At 38.8% G+C, this 16,222-nt stretch overlaps 1 protein-coding gene and 1 long non-coding RNA gene across 2 annotated transcripts; one reads left to right on the top strand and one right to left on the bottom strand.

Moving 5' to 3' along the window:
• Positions 1-677: 677 nt before the first annotated feature.
• On the bottom strand, positions 678-2,981 carry LOC144650518 (uncharacterized). Its single transcript, XR_013570133.1, has 4 exons — positions 2,852-2,981; positions 2,225-2,322; positions 1,631-1,707; positions 678-947 (listed from the first exon to the last, which is right to left on the bottom strand). It is a non-coding gene; the product is annotated as an uncharacterized LOC144650518 (long non-coding RNA).
• On the top strand, positions 2,954-15,920 carry LOC144650493 (eEF1A lysine and N-terminal methyltransferase-like). Its single transcript, XM_078510177.1, has 11 exons — positions 2,954-3,407; positions 5,890-6,190; positions 7,520-7,657; positions 8,701-8,856; positions 9,681-9,871; positions 11,238-11,418; positions 12,162-12,311; positions 13,598-13,674; positions 14,268-14,394; positions 14,567-14,701; positions 15,587-15,920. Exons 1-11 carry the CDS (start codon positions 3,078-3,080, stop codon positions 15,889-15,891), a joined length of 2,091 nt encoding a protein of 696 aa, XP_078366303.1. The 5' UTR covers positions 2,954-3,077; the 3' UTR covers positions 15,892-15,920.
• The last annotated feature ends 302 nt before the right edge of the window (positions 15,921-16,222 follow it).

Raw genomic sequence — 16,222 nt, 5'->3', positions numbered from 1 at the left:
AAGGTAATTGTACTCTCACTCTGATTGGGAAAGCTCAGTAAACAAAACCAATCAGGGGTATTAAACCTCAGATACATACTAGTTATGCAACGCTTTCGAGTGGTATACTATGGAATATCCCACGAGTCACTTGTATTTTTTCGGTATACACACGAGCCTTTAGGCGAGTGTGTATACCAAGAAAATACAAGTGACAAGTGGGATATTCCATAGTATACCACGAGAAAGTGTTGTGTAACTATTTTATACCATGCCATAGAAAATACGCTTACTAAATTTCGTCGAGAATAAGATCGCAGCGCACGATGGGAATGTTGAGTTGAATACCGTCGAATATACAACGGCTTTTCTGAATTCTGATTGGCTGTATTTTCTATGGCATGGTATAAATGTCAGTAGGGTGTGCATGTGTCTTCCCTACAAATAAAACTTGCACCGGGACAGAGATATAAGTTAATGCTAGGATTCAACATGAAGGGAATATTTTAAAGCAGGACATGCACGTACAGTGATAACAAGTCATACAAACCACTGAGGGAAAATGATGCCAGAATTCTTTTGTGTCCCACCATTATATCTAGCTTGCTCGCTGCCAGCTGGATAGCATCTTCCAGGTGTTTGGTTAGTTAAGAAGCAGTGCAAAGAATCAAAAATAGAAAACATGATGAAGTTACAAATTAAAATTAACCCAGCTTGTCTTTTTTTTTATTTGCCCATCTTTGTGATCAAAACAAACTAACCAAGTGCCTGGAACAGCCTACAATCTAGGGTAATTTACAGATCCTGGGCTCCTGACAGATTATAACCGGTTTTTCCCTCAAACTTATAATGTCATTGTAGTTAGACTAGCATGATGCATATTAAAATATAATGCATCCTTCTTCTTCTTTCTCTGTCAATTGATGAGGCTCTTTGCCTTGGCTGCAATCACGTACCACACTGACAACCTATTAAAGATGAAAAACAAAAAAGAAAAGCAGTTGAAAAGTATATATGTAGACAATCTATTCTTAAAATATGACTATATTTGGTTGGCACACTTGCAGCCACACACCAACATCACATAATTTCAAGCTGAGTGCTGCTTTAATGAGGCCCTGCCAGGGTAAATTCCGACAAGTGCAAGGCTCAGAAAGTAGCGACAGCAAATAACATAAAATCACAATTAATGACAACCATTTTGGAAAAACTTAAATTCCGACAAGGACAAGTAATTTTCCTTCAATTTTACTACCGACAGTGAAGCAAAGTTTGATAAAACAGCGACATGGTGCATTTTAAAATTTAGACAAGCAACACGAGAACCCCCCCCCCCCCCTGGCAGGGCCTCTTTAATCAGAGTTAATCATTTCAATTAATCTTACAATGTGCAGTTCCAGAAAATATCCATACCACCCAACTGAAGGTCACTGGAAATTCCAAGGGGGTGGGGCCGTGGGGGTCACTTATTTTTTAACGGAAAGTATGGGAAGCTGGAATTTCCAGAGGGATGAGGGGACTCAAACCAAAAAACCTTCCATGGGAGCTAGGGGTATGGATTTTTCCAAAACAGCACTGTAGTAAAACTATCTGGTGCAGGAAATTTAGAGCTTTATTTTATTTAGTTAGTACATGCTATTGATACTATTACCTCTTCAAATAAAGGAAAACCTCCTTGTTCCAACTTCGAAAAAATCAGTTTCCCATTCACCGTGACTTCAAATGAGGCTATTGGCAAAGAATTAAAGTAAGGCTCCTGTATTGTTTCAAGATGAAACTATTTCAATCATTTCTTTTAAAATAATACATTAAAATAAATTATTAGGAAGGAAATTTCTTTAGGTAATGCAAAGAAGAGACTGCAGTGCATGAAACAAGTCCTTTACTGCTCAATTCACAGATCAATTTTACCCAGCAAAAAAGTGAGACATTACCCTAACTAAACAAAGAAACCAATATGGAAATACAGCTTTAAAAGCTGCACACTGCAAAATGCACACTTTTTTCTCCATCTGTACTTTTAAGCCCTCCCTCTCCAATACAAAATGACGTACCCCTTTGAATTACACCACTCTTGAACATGGCACCATTTTTATAAAACTTTAACTAGTTAACCTGCTTTAAGTTTTTCATCCAGGTTACATTGTACAAAGTAAAATATTTACTTGTAAATTTACACAAGATTGATTTGAATAAACAGTTAACTATTTCTACATGATGTATTTATTGACAGTGTTTAACTTACATAAGCGACCAACATGACCATCAACGTTCGCTTCTGGGACGTCGGCCTTAATTTTGTCCGCCAGTTCCCTGTAGCGGGGGGCGTACCCTCATATACGACTAAAAATTAATTACGAAACAAAACAGTTCAACATTGTCTGAGGCTTGGAGATAAAGTGATGAGGGGAGCAGAGTTTGGTAGCTAATTACTTGATCACATATCAAACCTAAAGTATAAAATACCATCTTTCTGCAGAGAAAGGGTGAATTTTAAACCCTAGCTGTTCCAGAGTCAACCCCCCTCCCGCCGCCCCCGGAAGGTTTTATCCAGTTGGCCTGACTGCGCGCCATGCATGCATGATTGCATGATTGCATGATTCATGAGTCAAGCCGAACAGGAAAAAAAAGGAAAGGAAATGCCACGAAACCTCACAGAAAAAGCCAACTCGGTACCAAGGTTCTTAATATTTATGTTATTATGCTTTAAAATGTTTTTGTTATTATGAAAATGAACCATAGGACTCGGTACCTGACCACACAAAACGAAAATGCGCAACAGCACGAATTTGTCATACCTATGTTTTAACCATATTTTTAGCAAAGTAAGAAGTGAAAGTAATGGTGGAACAATGAGGTCACCGTTACTTACCAGTATTCTATAGAAACCTCCACTTTCGTTGCCATAAAAACAAGTTATTTTTCTCAATCTCTGGAAAATCGTATTTCAATCCTTTACAAAGCGTGACGATTCGCGTGACGTTAGTGTTTACGAGCCTTCGTTGAAAAGAGCAGCAGCAGGTCCCCGGATAGAGTATTACGTTATGTAGTACTACTGCAGGTGTCACTTAGGCATCTGTGTAAAGCATGTGTAAAGAATGGCGTTAGTTTTTCGCTGCCCTGTCAACCCAGAATTTAAGCAACGCCATGATCAGCTCCTTTTTGAACACGTGGAGTCTTCTTCCTGTTATGGAGGTTATAAACAACTGTGTATTTACCTCCAGAAGTACTGTAAAGCGAGCGATCGAATTTTAACGACTGGTTGTACTTCAGACAGTGGTAGAGGGTCTCTGATTGAAGATTTGTATGATGCTGGATATCACTCTGTTGTTGGCGTGGATAGCTCTGAAAGTAACATTTGTAGTTTAAGGGAAAGAAACAAGGAGAAGAGACCAGAAATACATTTTACTGTGGGACATGGCTTACAAGTAAGGGCCTGTGATCACATACAACTCAAACTATTAGGATAATATGTAACACAAACTTTGCATGTATCTCCCTAGAATAGATCTGGCGGGAGTTTAAAGATTTGCATTTTCGTAACTCCTCACTCCCCCTTCCAGGCCGGGTTATACCCTCTTGGGATATATGCCTTCTTGGTTAGAGTTTTCAAGGTGGCAACAAAGCCCTTGACCCATGGGCCTTTTAGAGAAGGGGAGAGGGGAGTGGGGGGGGGGGGGGGCAACCCTCCAAGTTAATTTTTTTCCTTAGTGGCCATTTGGCCACCGACTGCTCAAGTTTGGTCGCCAGTGAAAAATTTTAGTCGTTAAATTTAGCTCACGCTTTCAATCCTTCTTCTCAATTTAAGTCGCCATGCTGGCGACTTCGGTTCCAATGTAGTTGCCAGTTCTAAAATTGTAGTCGTCATGGCGACTAAAATAGTCTTAACTTGGAGGGTTGGGGGAGGGTGTTGAGATATATAAAAACAGGATTTATCCATGACTAAATATCCCCCAATGTTCTCCAACGAGCCGACATGCTGGGCATCCCTACACTACTCATCCAAAGGATGCCTACAGTACCGCCCGAAACTACTTACCCATTAGCACACGGTGAAACCTCGTCCTTGCCGCGCGGTTGTGCCGCGAATCCACCGCAGTGCCGCAGAAAGCTCAACCTCGTCTTGGACGAACGTGACCGAACGCCGCGGTAAGCAAGACGCATTATGCCGCGGTGAAGAAACAATAGTTACTGATAGGGAATGTCAAGCCATTGTTTACGGTTTAATTCCCTCAAGTCGTGAAAAGTAATTCATTCAAGTTTAACAATCTGTAGACGGAACTACTTCTCAACTACGGATACAGTACCGCTCAGACCAAAACTTTATCTTGCAAAAAGTGATAAAATGTTCATAGAAACTTCGATAAAACACATTTTCTTCTACTAACTATGTTCATATTGATAGTTTCAGTGTAGTTTGACCGTTTTAATAAGTACTATGGAAAGAAGCCCGAGGAAATCAAAGAAGGCGAACGAATATAATTTTTACGTCGCTCGTCGCTTCCGAACCGGCAGCACGTGCAGCCGTGTTGTGTGAAAATTATAGCGAAGAAAAAAAGTGCTCACACTGAACCACAGCCTGCGTTGCAGACGAACAAAACCCAAAGAAACTATTTGTTAAAATATTGCTTAAAGACGATGCAACTCATTCATGACAAGTTCCAAGATCAGTCTACGCGAGCAATGGGCAGCATGTCTTTGATCCGACACATGTTATGTACGACATGAACACGAAACATTTGTTTACTAGTGGCGATGTAGCTCTAACATTATTCTAAAAGATGTTTTGCTCATTTAAGACCATTTAAACGTTTAAAGAACTCAAAAGTCACGTTCCGGCTACATGTATTTGCATTTCTGCTTCGAAGCGGTGGTTTCTTTGAATTTGAGAGATGTGCAATATATCATCGGAGCGCGAAAGCGTGAAATCTTGCCCGTTGTTCTTAATGAACTCTAAACAAAAGGTAAATAAGACTATTCAACTCTACCGCGTCTTACCGTTTACCGCGGTATTGCTTACCGCAAAAAAAACCCGGTAAAACCGGCGATTTTTTCGCGGCACGCCGCGTCTATGCCGAGGCGAGAACGCAGTATCAATCTGCAGTTTGACCGAGGTATAACCGCGGCAAATGGGTAAGTAGTTTCGGGCGGTACTGTACAGTGGCTCGGTCATGTTCACTGTATGGAACCCAACGCTTGCCAAGGCAAGTCCTCTACGGGGAACTGTGGGAGGGCGCCCAACACGTAGGCCGACTACTCCTTCACTTTAAGGATGTTTGAAAGCGTGACCTGCGACTCGCTGAATTCAATCCCAATACCTAGGAGGTCCTCGCGCAAGACCGCGACGCCTGGCGTCACAGTGTGAAGGAGGGGGCACTCAGGGCCGAGGCAATAATGAAGCAAGCGGCGAGAAAGGAATGGCAAGTATCAGTATGTGAGGCCACCAACTACATTTGTACCAGCTGCAACAAAGACTGCCACTCAAGAATTGGGCTTTTGAGTCACTCAAGAGCCTGTCAACACTGATGCACTGACCATCGTCTCTCCGAGACGAGGATGCCGATGAAATATCCCCCTGGGGCTATATGTCTTCTAGGGTAATGCCCTTTTGTTAGAGTTTTCAAGGTGGTGGCAAGGCCCTTAACCCGTGGGCTTGATAGAGGCAGGGGAGAGGGGTTGGGATAAATAAAAACAGGATTGATACATGGACTATAAAACTTGGCTACAAAAATGTTAAATTTGCAAACAAAATTATGTAAGTTACCTCACCGAAAAAATTGCTCAGTTGTTTTTCAATTCAGGAAACTAGGGTGATTGGGGGAGTACATGTAGGACTTCAAGTGAAATATCCTTTGTTTTTCATTTTCTTTTTGTTATAAAGCTCAGTACATATTTCTAATTGTTTTGCAGGGTGATTTTCAGGATGAAAGTTTTAATGTTTTGATAGACAAGGGTGAACTGGACAGGCTACATAGAGACTGCTCTTTCAACCAAAGAGCTGAATCAGATATTAAAGAATACTTTGAAATAGTACAAAGAGTTCTCAAAGTTGGAGGCCGGTATATTTGTTTCTCATTTGCAACAGAAGACATCTTGGATGAACTGCTGGCCTATTTTTCATGTGGATGGTTTTTTAGGGTACATTTGCTGAACACAGACTCAGTTCCATTACCACTGTTTTGTTTTGTCTTAACAAAAACAAAATTTGCAGGTCAGTATAATTATTATATCCTTGGAAACCTGGTGGCTGAATGGTTATAACATGTTTGACTCCGGATTGAGCAGTCCATGATACTTTGTTCTTGGCACTACTTGCTGCTTTGCTCCACTCAGGAGATAAAATTTAAAAAAAAGATTACCGGTAAACTGCCACAATATTATATTACATGCACAGCAATCTGACAAAATTCAGAGAGCTATAAATGACATTAATATCCTGGCCGGCATTTGACAAGCATCCTATCCAGGTGGGGGGAGGGGTAACAATACTCCTATAAAATTCCCAGAAGCATATTACCTTCATACTGATCCATTCTGTTAAGAAGCAAGCTTCATGTCATGATATAAGCTAAATAAGTAGTGTGGACCAGTAATTGAAGTGGAACTTCGCCAACCTACTTATTCTTCATGCATGCACATATTAAGTGGTGTAGCAAGGGGTCAGGAGGGGCTCTATCCCCCCAGTGAAAATATGGGGGAAAGGCCATTTCCCCCCCCCTCCACATTTTGGTGCCGAAAATATCGCAGGTAAAATTGGTTTGTCAAGATATTTTGTCTCATGAGTGAGTTCAAACATCCTCAAAACTTCCCTGAAAGTCTTCGAGAAACTTCGTTTATCTTCGGAAAAGTTTGAAAAATGTTTGGAAACCTTTGCATGGCTTTTGAACAACAAATAGGAGAATCTTCGAAAATCTTCGGTCTTGAAAATGCACAGAAAACAGAAAGTTGCTAGGAAGGAAAAAGGTTGCTCCAAATATGAAAACCTGCCAAGCATTTTTGGGACAGTCTTAGCCCCCCACATTTCAAAATGCTCCGCTGCCTCTGATGCATGTACCTAATTTGTCACACCAATACAATGACTACATGTAACCTTACCATTAGGCAGGCAGGCAGGCAGAGGGACAGACAATCAGACAGACGGACAGACAGACAGACAGACAGACAGACAGACAGACAGACAGACAGACAGATAGACAGACAACACCTTTCATTCAATTCTTATTTTTACTAATAAAAGATGGTAACACTCTTAATGACAAAATGTATTCTTGTTACAAACCGATCGTTGCCAACAAATCAGCAATCTTTCCAATCAGGCAAAAACGTTGAACTTTAGTTGACAAAATGGTGAAAACTCTCGCGAGGGATTAAACGTTTTCTCATAAGATAATTGCCGTAATTTATTCCAGACATTTCCGCTTTGTTGATTCTTGCGAGACGAGAAACTCGTCTTGTTGTATATTATATATTATAATGATATACAGTACTTGTTGTATATAATGATATACTATACTAAAAATATGTTGATGTTTGTACTCAGGAGCATCAACTCAGTCATTGCAAATCATTGAAATATGTCTGGATGGAACAGAAAACATCCATAGAGTGAACTCTTTCTCAGATGTAAAGATTACTTTGCAGGAAATCCAGCAGTATTTTGTCACAAAGAAGTCACTAGGTATTTACAGTGTTATTGTGTGAATACAGTACGCTGTTTTCATGTTGCATCAAGATCAAATTTGAACTGTACTTGTTTGTTGATGTTTTGTTTGTCAGCCCTTCCTGAAAATAGGCCCACACCTAAAAGGGACATTAATCCCATAAAAGCCCAGGGCTTGTTTTGGAATCTTACAGTATTAGATGATTGTGCAAAGAAAACCCTTTATAGTGTTCAGGAACAACATAAAGCACACAGTTTCATGTACCTATTATAAATGAAACATTTGAAAGGAACTCAAATCCTTTATAATGTTTCATGGTATCACGGAAGGAAAATTGGCGTTTTTGTTCCAAGCGAAATTGTGTGCAAACCATCAATGGTAACCCCAATAAAGTATATATTTTCTGAAAGCTTATTTAATAAAGATTGTGAGTTTGGATTTTGTTTTGATCATATAGACCATAATAAGCAACGTCAGCATTTTGTTTGCAATTATGATGTTGCACAACTTTAGGTTTATTTGAGAACACATTTACATGAGAGCAAAAACTTTAATATTATGTGGAATTTGATCTACATACGGTGTCTCAGATTTTTCTTTTCTTGTTCCATTAATTTTTTATGAATTTTTAAACTTAAAAATGGCGTTTTTAGGGCTTCTTTAAGATTAAAAATTCATAAAAAATTAATGGAGCAAGAAAAGAAAAATCTAAGACACCGTTTTTTAGAGCAATATATGTAGATCAAATTCCACATAAAAGTTTAGGCTCTCATGTAAATGTGTTCTCAAATAAACCCAAAGTTGCGCAACATCATAATTGTAAACAAAATGCTGACGTTGCTTATTATGGGCTATATGATGCAAACAAAATCCCTCATTATAATCTTTATTCAAAAAGCTTTCAGAAAATATATACTTTATTGGGGTTACCATTTATGGTTTGCACACAATTTGACTTGAACGAAAATGCCAATTTTCCTTCCGTGATACCTTAATTTATTATTTAATGCTTTCATTTTTTTTTACTTTGTTTTTCTTGTTTTCATACTATGTCATTCAGAGAAATTGTGTCTTGGGCAACGTGTCTTGGCAGACTTGTATTTAACATCAGGAAATCAAAAGCAAAGACATAGCCCTTGTTACTCAATGACGATTGTAGATCTTCAACATTCATTAGCAAAAAATGGAAAATTTGCAATATTCATTGTGCCACAAGGTGAGATTAAGACTTAAAATAAGTAAAAAGTATAACTATTGACACCATTTTATACTCTCTTCCTCTCTGCAAAAAGGGAGTGGAGTGGTGGCCTGGTGGGGGATGTCACATGTGCAAATTAAGAACATTAAGGGCAAAGAAGCTGTTAATACCCTTTGCACACATTGTAAGCCTACATGTAGAATGCACTCACATATGAGTTCTTTAAGCTTGTAGAATGCTAATTGATATTTGTAGGCATGTAATGTGTGCAAAAGGGCTATGTAGCCACACCCTTTGCAGGTCTCAGTGGAATTAATATTAATTATGAGTGTTGCGACATACCAACCCAGGGGGGGTACTCCGGCTTGTTAATGACGGGGATGATCGAAGGATGTTTTTGGGTTTGAAATTTTCGATTCCGGGATTTTTTTGGGTTGGAAAATTTGGCAAGTATTTTTTTGGGTATCTTGATTTAGATAGGGGATTTTTTGGGTATTAAAAAAACGAACCAAAGTGCCTTGGCGCATTTATGGTATGATGAATAAACAAAACGAGCGTTCTTTTGTGTTATGTTATTGCACCTCCTGGCAATTTAGGGGTAATTTGACAAGGGATTTTTTGGGGGGTTATTTTTGGTTTAGGGATTTTTTTGGGTAATGTCGGAAGACTAAGGGATTTTCTTGGGTCCTGAGTTTTGCCTCCATTCCATCATCCCCGTCGTTTACAAGCCGGAGTAACCCCCCTGGGCATACCAACAAGATCCAAGATAACAAAAACTATTATTGCAAAACTTGTTGTGTAATAGTAGGTTTTTTGTATGTTTGTTAATTGATGTCCCACAGGAAGGGAGACAGAGTGGCAATTTTCATCCAGTGAAGGACAAATGGAACTAGCCACCGATGCAAGCTTTGAGCGAGTTGTCATTGTGACTCTTGGGAGAGGACATGCATTTAGTGACATGGACTCAATCAAGAAAGAACTTTCTACAAAAGTAATGGAACTTGCTCCTAAAAGACTCAGCCGTAATGCACAGGTAAATTAATACCTTTAATGTCAGCTCCTGCAGCAAAATCCTTCCTGCTGTTTGAACATTTTTTACTCAACTCAATTAAGTACTTAAGAATTTGTTTGCTTGTTAAATGGGCAAACTGTTGACACCTTTCTCTTTAATTTAAAGTCTTGTAACAGTTTAAAATAACGTTTTTAATTTAAAACTTTCATTATTTGACATCATGTGACATTTAAGGTCGCGGGGGACACACTAGGCTCATCATTATGCATTATGCATAACAACTTTATGAGATATTCATGACTGGTTAAAAATATGGGATTTAAAAAAATAATAATAAATTCCTGTTTCTTTGATATTTTAACCAATTTAAAACAAGACTTGGCGTTATACGTTTATATAGATTGTAGGAAGTCTATGAGATAATTTTTCAAATTTGAATGTTCCTGCAACTTCTGCAACTCAGAATAATCACAATAATATTCGGCATAAACAATCCTGTCCTTCATAAAAACGCATTGTTCTCACCATAAAAGCGTGGAATGTGATTACCATAATTACATCTCTCCATTGCAAACTGATCGTGTTTGTCAAAGTTTGGACTTTTCCGACAATTTTGTGGCAGAGAATACAGCGCGGATACAGACCTTCATGACTTGCCACTGAAGATAGGTAAACTATGGATGCTGTAGTGTGTCATAACAGAGGCGGAATTTTAAAAGAGCGCTTTTAGAAAGAGGTAGAAGGCATTAAATTAAAATTTGCGCATTTAAACCGCCATAACTTGCTGGTAAAGTTTAAATTAAAAAATCCTCTTCTGTCATGACACTCTAGAGATATTGACTGATTAGTTTTTGACAAGATCACAGTGTGCTGTCTCCTACTCGTTCCGCAAACTCTGCCACAAAATCATGTTCTTCCCAATTTGGCACTAAAGTGGCTATTACATCGCCGTAAAGTACAATCTACCAAATAAAAGATAACATACATAATATTTTATTATTTCTTTATGTATCTCTAAAATTTGAGCTTAATCGCACCTATAACAGCCGAGAAATAAGCGTTTTAAAACATGCAGGTCAAGCAAAATTTCGCTTCATGAATTTATTCATGCTGTAGGTATCCCCCGCGACCTTAATGTACTTTTAGTGTCCTTGTAACAGGACTCAAAAAAATTGAATTCTACATTGCCCTTCAGGCAGCAGCTTTAAAATTTTTCTTGGCCCGGGTAGTTGTATGTTTGTCCGGTAGCCAATTTACCCATTTGGCAAGTGGGAATGGAAAGTTACGTACACTGTAGCCTGCGTAGCAGGCGTCTGTTTACGTTTTTTAGCACGTTTCGGATGTTCTTGTTTTAGTTCAAATGCTCATTTTTGCTTTCATGTACTAGGTACCATTCCTTTCTATTGGAGAAGATCTTGGAAATCGAGTAATTTTACATGAAGGAAATTCAGCACTCAGTGGTGACTATGTTGTGGAAGATGTTGAAGGAGATAATGAAGAGAAATTTCGTCGACTGATTTTCCTTAGCAACAAAAATGTGATACAGTCAGAGGCTAGGCTAGTAATAGGTAACTTAAAGATACATAAAGAGCTGATCAAAGGCCACATTTGCCATATTTTAAGAACATACCTCTTGTAGTCTTGTTGTTGTCATCAGTAAGCTTAATTCGCTAAATTGTTAAGGTTTACTTCAAGCAAGCCTATCCACACAAAGGTGGAACATAAATTAAAGAGGTGAAGCCTGTGGAAAGCCCTTTTAATTGACCTGCTCTGGAGAATCGCTGAGCATTACTGCCAAACCTGGCCTAGTCTAAATTCTATCTAGCCATAGATCTATAAATTTCCAACCGCATGGCAAGCAATAAAAGAACTGAGCAGTGATGATCCATCAATTTTTTGTGAAGTGTTATTTTCCACTGGCTGAGTGAAATGAAATAAGTGGAAAATGTTTTTCTCACACACCGCTGGGACCTGGGAAAAGGGTCATGTGACCTTTGGCGGGCAGTTGTTTTTGTTGCGTCCGCCATTACTGACCTTTTCCCACCCACCCACCCGCCCTAAGATTTTTAGTTGGCGCCCTATCTTTTGTTAGCTTTGCCATTGTGTAATTTTCCCTATGATGCAGGATGTACATGTATGGTTTTGTTGAGTTTGTAATAAAGGTCAGGTGGCGGTCGGCCTGGCATGGCTACCAGTGGTGTGTGAGAATTGACCATCACTTTTTGGGAGACAGGAGGGCAGTCATTAGGCATATAAACATTGTTTGATAGTTTGAAACCCATATCAATCACTTTCAAATTTCACTTGACAGAAAAGGCAAATCTTAAGAAGAGCAAAGGAAAACAGAAGAAGAATCCGATCAACAGCAGCAATCCCCAAGTGGATCATGGGTATTTAGCATGTCAGCATCATAGAGTTATTATCACAGGTCTGGCCTGGATCGAGGGATTTGCAACATCAGGTACATGTTATTTTCAGTAATATACTGACCAGGGGGCGGGTAGTTTGTACACGTCTTTTGCCAAGGCTATGCTTAAACTTAAATTTAAACTTAAGTCGTTTTTAAGTTACAGTGCTTTAGGTGATGCCATAAAGTGTCTTATTGCCAACGAGTCAGGCCTTCTGGAAGACCAGAAGGCCTGATGAGGCGGCAGAATATAGAGCCGCGTGAAGATTTGTATATGCGAAAAAAATCTCAGAAACACTCCAAATGTCGAGTAATGTAAGTAATGTAATGTAAGGTAGATCGTGACGACACAATTTCTGATGTTTTTAGCCAATCCGTTCAGCATACTTTGTTGTAGTTTGGCCAATCAGCGCGCTAATAATTTGTTCAGCACGTGCATGATTCATTGGTAACTTTAAATTCCCAGACAAGATGCGTCTCAGATAACAAAGAGGTTTTTAATTTGTTCGCTTCAAAAAGCCAAAATTCCCGAACTAGAGATTGAAATACGAAAGAAACTTGAATTAAACTTTGTTTAGAATTTAATTTCATTTAAGATGAAGGCAAGAAATGCATTCCAAAGCTTCAAGATTTCCAAAGCTTCGAAAATTTCGAAGTCATACAAATTTGCATGCGTAATTAAGTTAGGTCTGGCTAAGTAGACAACACAGATTTTATCAATCAGAAGAGAGTTTTATTTCGTTTCTCGAATTTATAAAATAAATTCCCTATACTACATTTTTTTCCTGGATACTCCGGCGGTTTTTTTCCTCGGGAAGCAGGGCCTTTAATTTTCCTAAAAGCTGGTTTCCCGAACGCAATTTGCAGTGTCTCAACAACAACAATTCAACGTGATATTTGAGACATCACGCATTGCGCGTGATGAATTATTCTCGGAATAATAAAATAAACTTGTTCCATCTTTAGCCACAAATTTGTCCGACCAGGCTTTTACCTTTTAAAACCTCAATTTTTTTGAATACTTATGTGCTGAATGGATTCAACTGCAGTGTGGAAAGTTTGAAATGCTTCGTTTTTGCAAATCTTTGTAAAAGTTTGCTTTTTGTTTCGTAATTTATAAAGCGTCCCGTTGTACTCGTTGGCATTTCTACCGATAGGTATCACTAGTTTAATATGCCCAAAATTTTGTTTATGAAGAGTTCGGCCTGGTCCTGAATTTTTACTGCATTTTGTCTTCGTTTGGTCAACGAGTAGACGTAGAGATTGGCTTGTAAGTTATGCACACTGAAAAAAAAAACATCCTGTAGTATAGTCACATTCATTTATCGATTGACATGCAGGTGAAAAGAAGAAAGCTTTAATAGTTGGCCTGGGTGGAGGAGGACTTGCAATGTTCCTACATCAATACTTTAAACAGGTGAATCCACTTGACTTGCGTTGTCTTGTGATGATTAACAATTGACATAAGATGACTTGCGTTCACTTTCAATGGATTGTACAAGTCAATATACAACGCATGTTGCCTTGTAATGACTGAATTTTGGCTTGGGGTCACTTAAGAGATGACTTGAGTTGAGTTAACCCTAGATGACTTCCATTATTTAAGAAACTGAAACTACATAAATTTGTGACTTTTGATAACTTATTTAGCCTTCCATAATTGTAGTCTCTGTAGCTGTAGTGACCAGCAACTTGTATTCGCTTTCAGTGAGTTGTATCTGAGCTGGCATGCATGTTATTGTGTTTACTTGCAATAAAATATATTGCAAGTGTTATTTACAATGACTTGTGCTTGACTTGCAATCGCCTTCGTTGACTTGCGTTAAGTTGCGATGGCTTTTGTTAACTTGCGCATTTCCTCTGATTTCCTGTGACTTGCAGATATGACTGTTCTGTTTTGTTTTTTTTTTTTTTGTTTGTTTTTGGGCTTTTACCCCTAGTGTAATCCTCACTGAGCCTCGATGGCTAGGAACTACTTGGCAAATAATTCATTTTCTTTCTTTTATAAAGCTTTCCATAGAAGTTGTTGAACTGGATCCATGCATTTCTGAAACCGCCAAAAGTTGGTTTGAATTCAAAGAAGACGAACGAATGAAGGTCATTATTGAAGACGGTTTGAAGTACATTGAGACCAAAGGTTTGTTTTAAGGTTTTAAATATTTATTTACCTCATGTTATTTTGCTTGTTGTTTTTTAATACTAGTTCGTGAACAGGCGTAATGTGAAAACGATTTTAAGGCGTGCTATACGTATACCTTGGTTCAACAATTCTTTGAGGAAAAAAAGGAAACGCTGAATTTTTTTTTCAGAAAGCGACCAAAGCTATGATGTGATTATCTTCGATGTGGATTCTAAAGACACCAAAGTAGGAATGAGCAGCCCACCAAAAGCATTTGTTGACAAAACATTTCTCACTCGAGTTCATTCCCTTCTCTCTCCTTCAGGTCAGTGCGAGCAAGAATGTTTATGAGTAACGATTGTCATTTAAAAGGTTTTTGGAATGATTACATAGCTAGTGAATGTAGTGTTCAACAGAGTGTTTACTAACGGATTCAATTGCCGGACTGCATGCTGCATGTCAATGCCTAGCTGTTATGATGTTGTAGATCAGTGCTTAACCAAAATAGGGCTTTTCTCTGCTTGCGTTGACTGCTTTCCTTCTTAAACGTTATTTTCTGTCTGGTTAATGTTGTTTTCTTTCTCCGATGGAACGGAAGGTGCCCTAATTCATTTTGCAATATATTTTAGCTGTACATAAATCACAAACTATAACCATATTTATAAGATAAAGGAGCCTTTGAAGTCGTTACAATTATTTAAGGAGAGCGACTTTCTGAGCTAGTATCCTTCACCGTCCTTCGCGCTTCTCCTCAACTAAGCAAACGCGGGAACAAGCTCTCCCAAGCCGCGCATCACTCGCTCCGCTGACATGTTTATGCCTATTCCCACTAGGGAGCCTTTTTTAAGGTTCCTCTCTTTTTTGCTTTTTGAAAGTAAACATGCATCGACAGCTATGCCTTGAATAGTTTCCTGAATTTTCTACTGATGAAGGGACAGAAGTCCCGAAGTCCGTCTGGGATTTTTTACAAAAATTAGCGCATAAACGAAACTCTAATTTTATTATGTGACCAACATCGACAGCTGTTTATTAATAACCATCCTTGTTTTGTTTTGTTTTTTCGGTTTTTCGTTACTTCTGCGATGTTGTCCTACCTTAGAAAACTGCAGTTACTTTGAGGTTTCCTTCAATTTGAAAGCAATTTTCCTACATAAGTAAAATGGTCTGAACGTCAGGACATATATCCTTTAAGGTTTTTCTCTCCTTTTAGGTGTGTTCATTCTCAACTTGGTTTGTCGAAACACAGTCCTGAGGGATGGAGTTGTGAGTGATCTTCATGCCGTGTTTCCTGAGCTGTACAGTATTGGAATTGAGGGAGAAGTCAACGAAATTGTTATCGCTTTACCACAGCCTAGATACCAGACAAGCAGTGAAGACAAGACATCCGCTGACTCGCTAAGAACGCTTTTTCAGAGCTCAGTAATGAAGTTACAGAAGCTTGCTAAAAGTCAGTGTCATTCTTGGGACCCGTCCCTTGATTTGTGTCAACTCGTACAAAACGTTCAAATTGCATAAAAAATAAAAGAAAACAACCTAGCAATAAGCATAGCGTCTGTAGAAGTGACTGTCTTTTGCCCAATACCCAACAGATTGTCACCGAAGAATTCTAGGTGCATTTTAAAAGCATTAGCCCACCAATGAAATGGTTACCCTGGGTGCTAATGGGATTTTGGGTTTTCCCCGCTATCTGTGACCAGCAAAACCGAGGATTATGGCCTCCGAGCCAACTTTCCAATTTTCGCAGCTATTTATAAAGAAACGCGTGAAAAGCTCTCTCACCCAGGATGGCTCGGTATGAAGGGTATCCTCCTACAGGGACAACTTTTCTCCATAAAAAAGACCCTCG

The sequence above is a fragment of the Oculina patagonica genome, chromosome 4 (genome assembly GCF_052425735.1).
Source record: "Oculina patagonica isolate OP01 chromosome 4, crgOcupat, whole genome shotgun sequence".
Classification (NCBI taxonomy): domain Eukaryota; kingdom Metazoa; phylum Cnidaria; class Anthozoa; order Scleractinia; family Oculinidae; genus Oculina; species Oculina patagonica.
Note: the sequence above shows the minus strand (reverse complement) of the source record. Positions and strands in the feature narration are given on the sequence as shown.

Bases quoted from the DNA above. Each gene is read 5' to 3' on its own strand.
- LOC144650493 (XM_078510177.1), top strand. From the start codon at position 3,078: ATGGCGTTAGTTTTTCGCTGCCCTGTCAACCCAGAATTTAAGCAACGC. The intron at 9,872-11,237 runs GTAAATTAATAC...TTCATGTACTAG, and splicing joins GACTCAGCCGTAATGCACAG to GTACCATTCCTTTCTATTGG. The intron at 11,419-12,161 runs GTAACTTAAAGA...TTCACTTGACAG, and splicing joins AGAGGCTAGGCTAGTAATAG to AAAAGGCAAATCTTAAGAAG.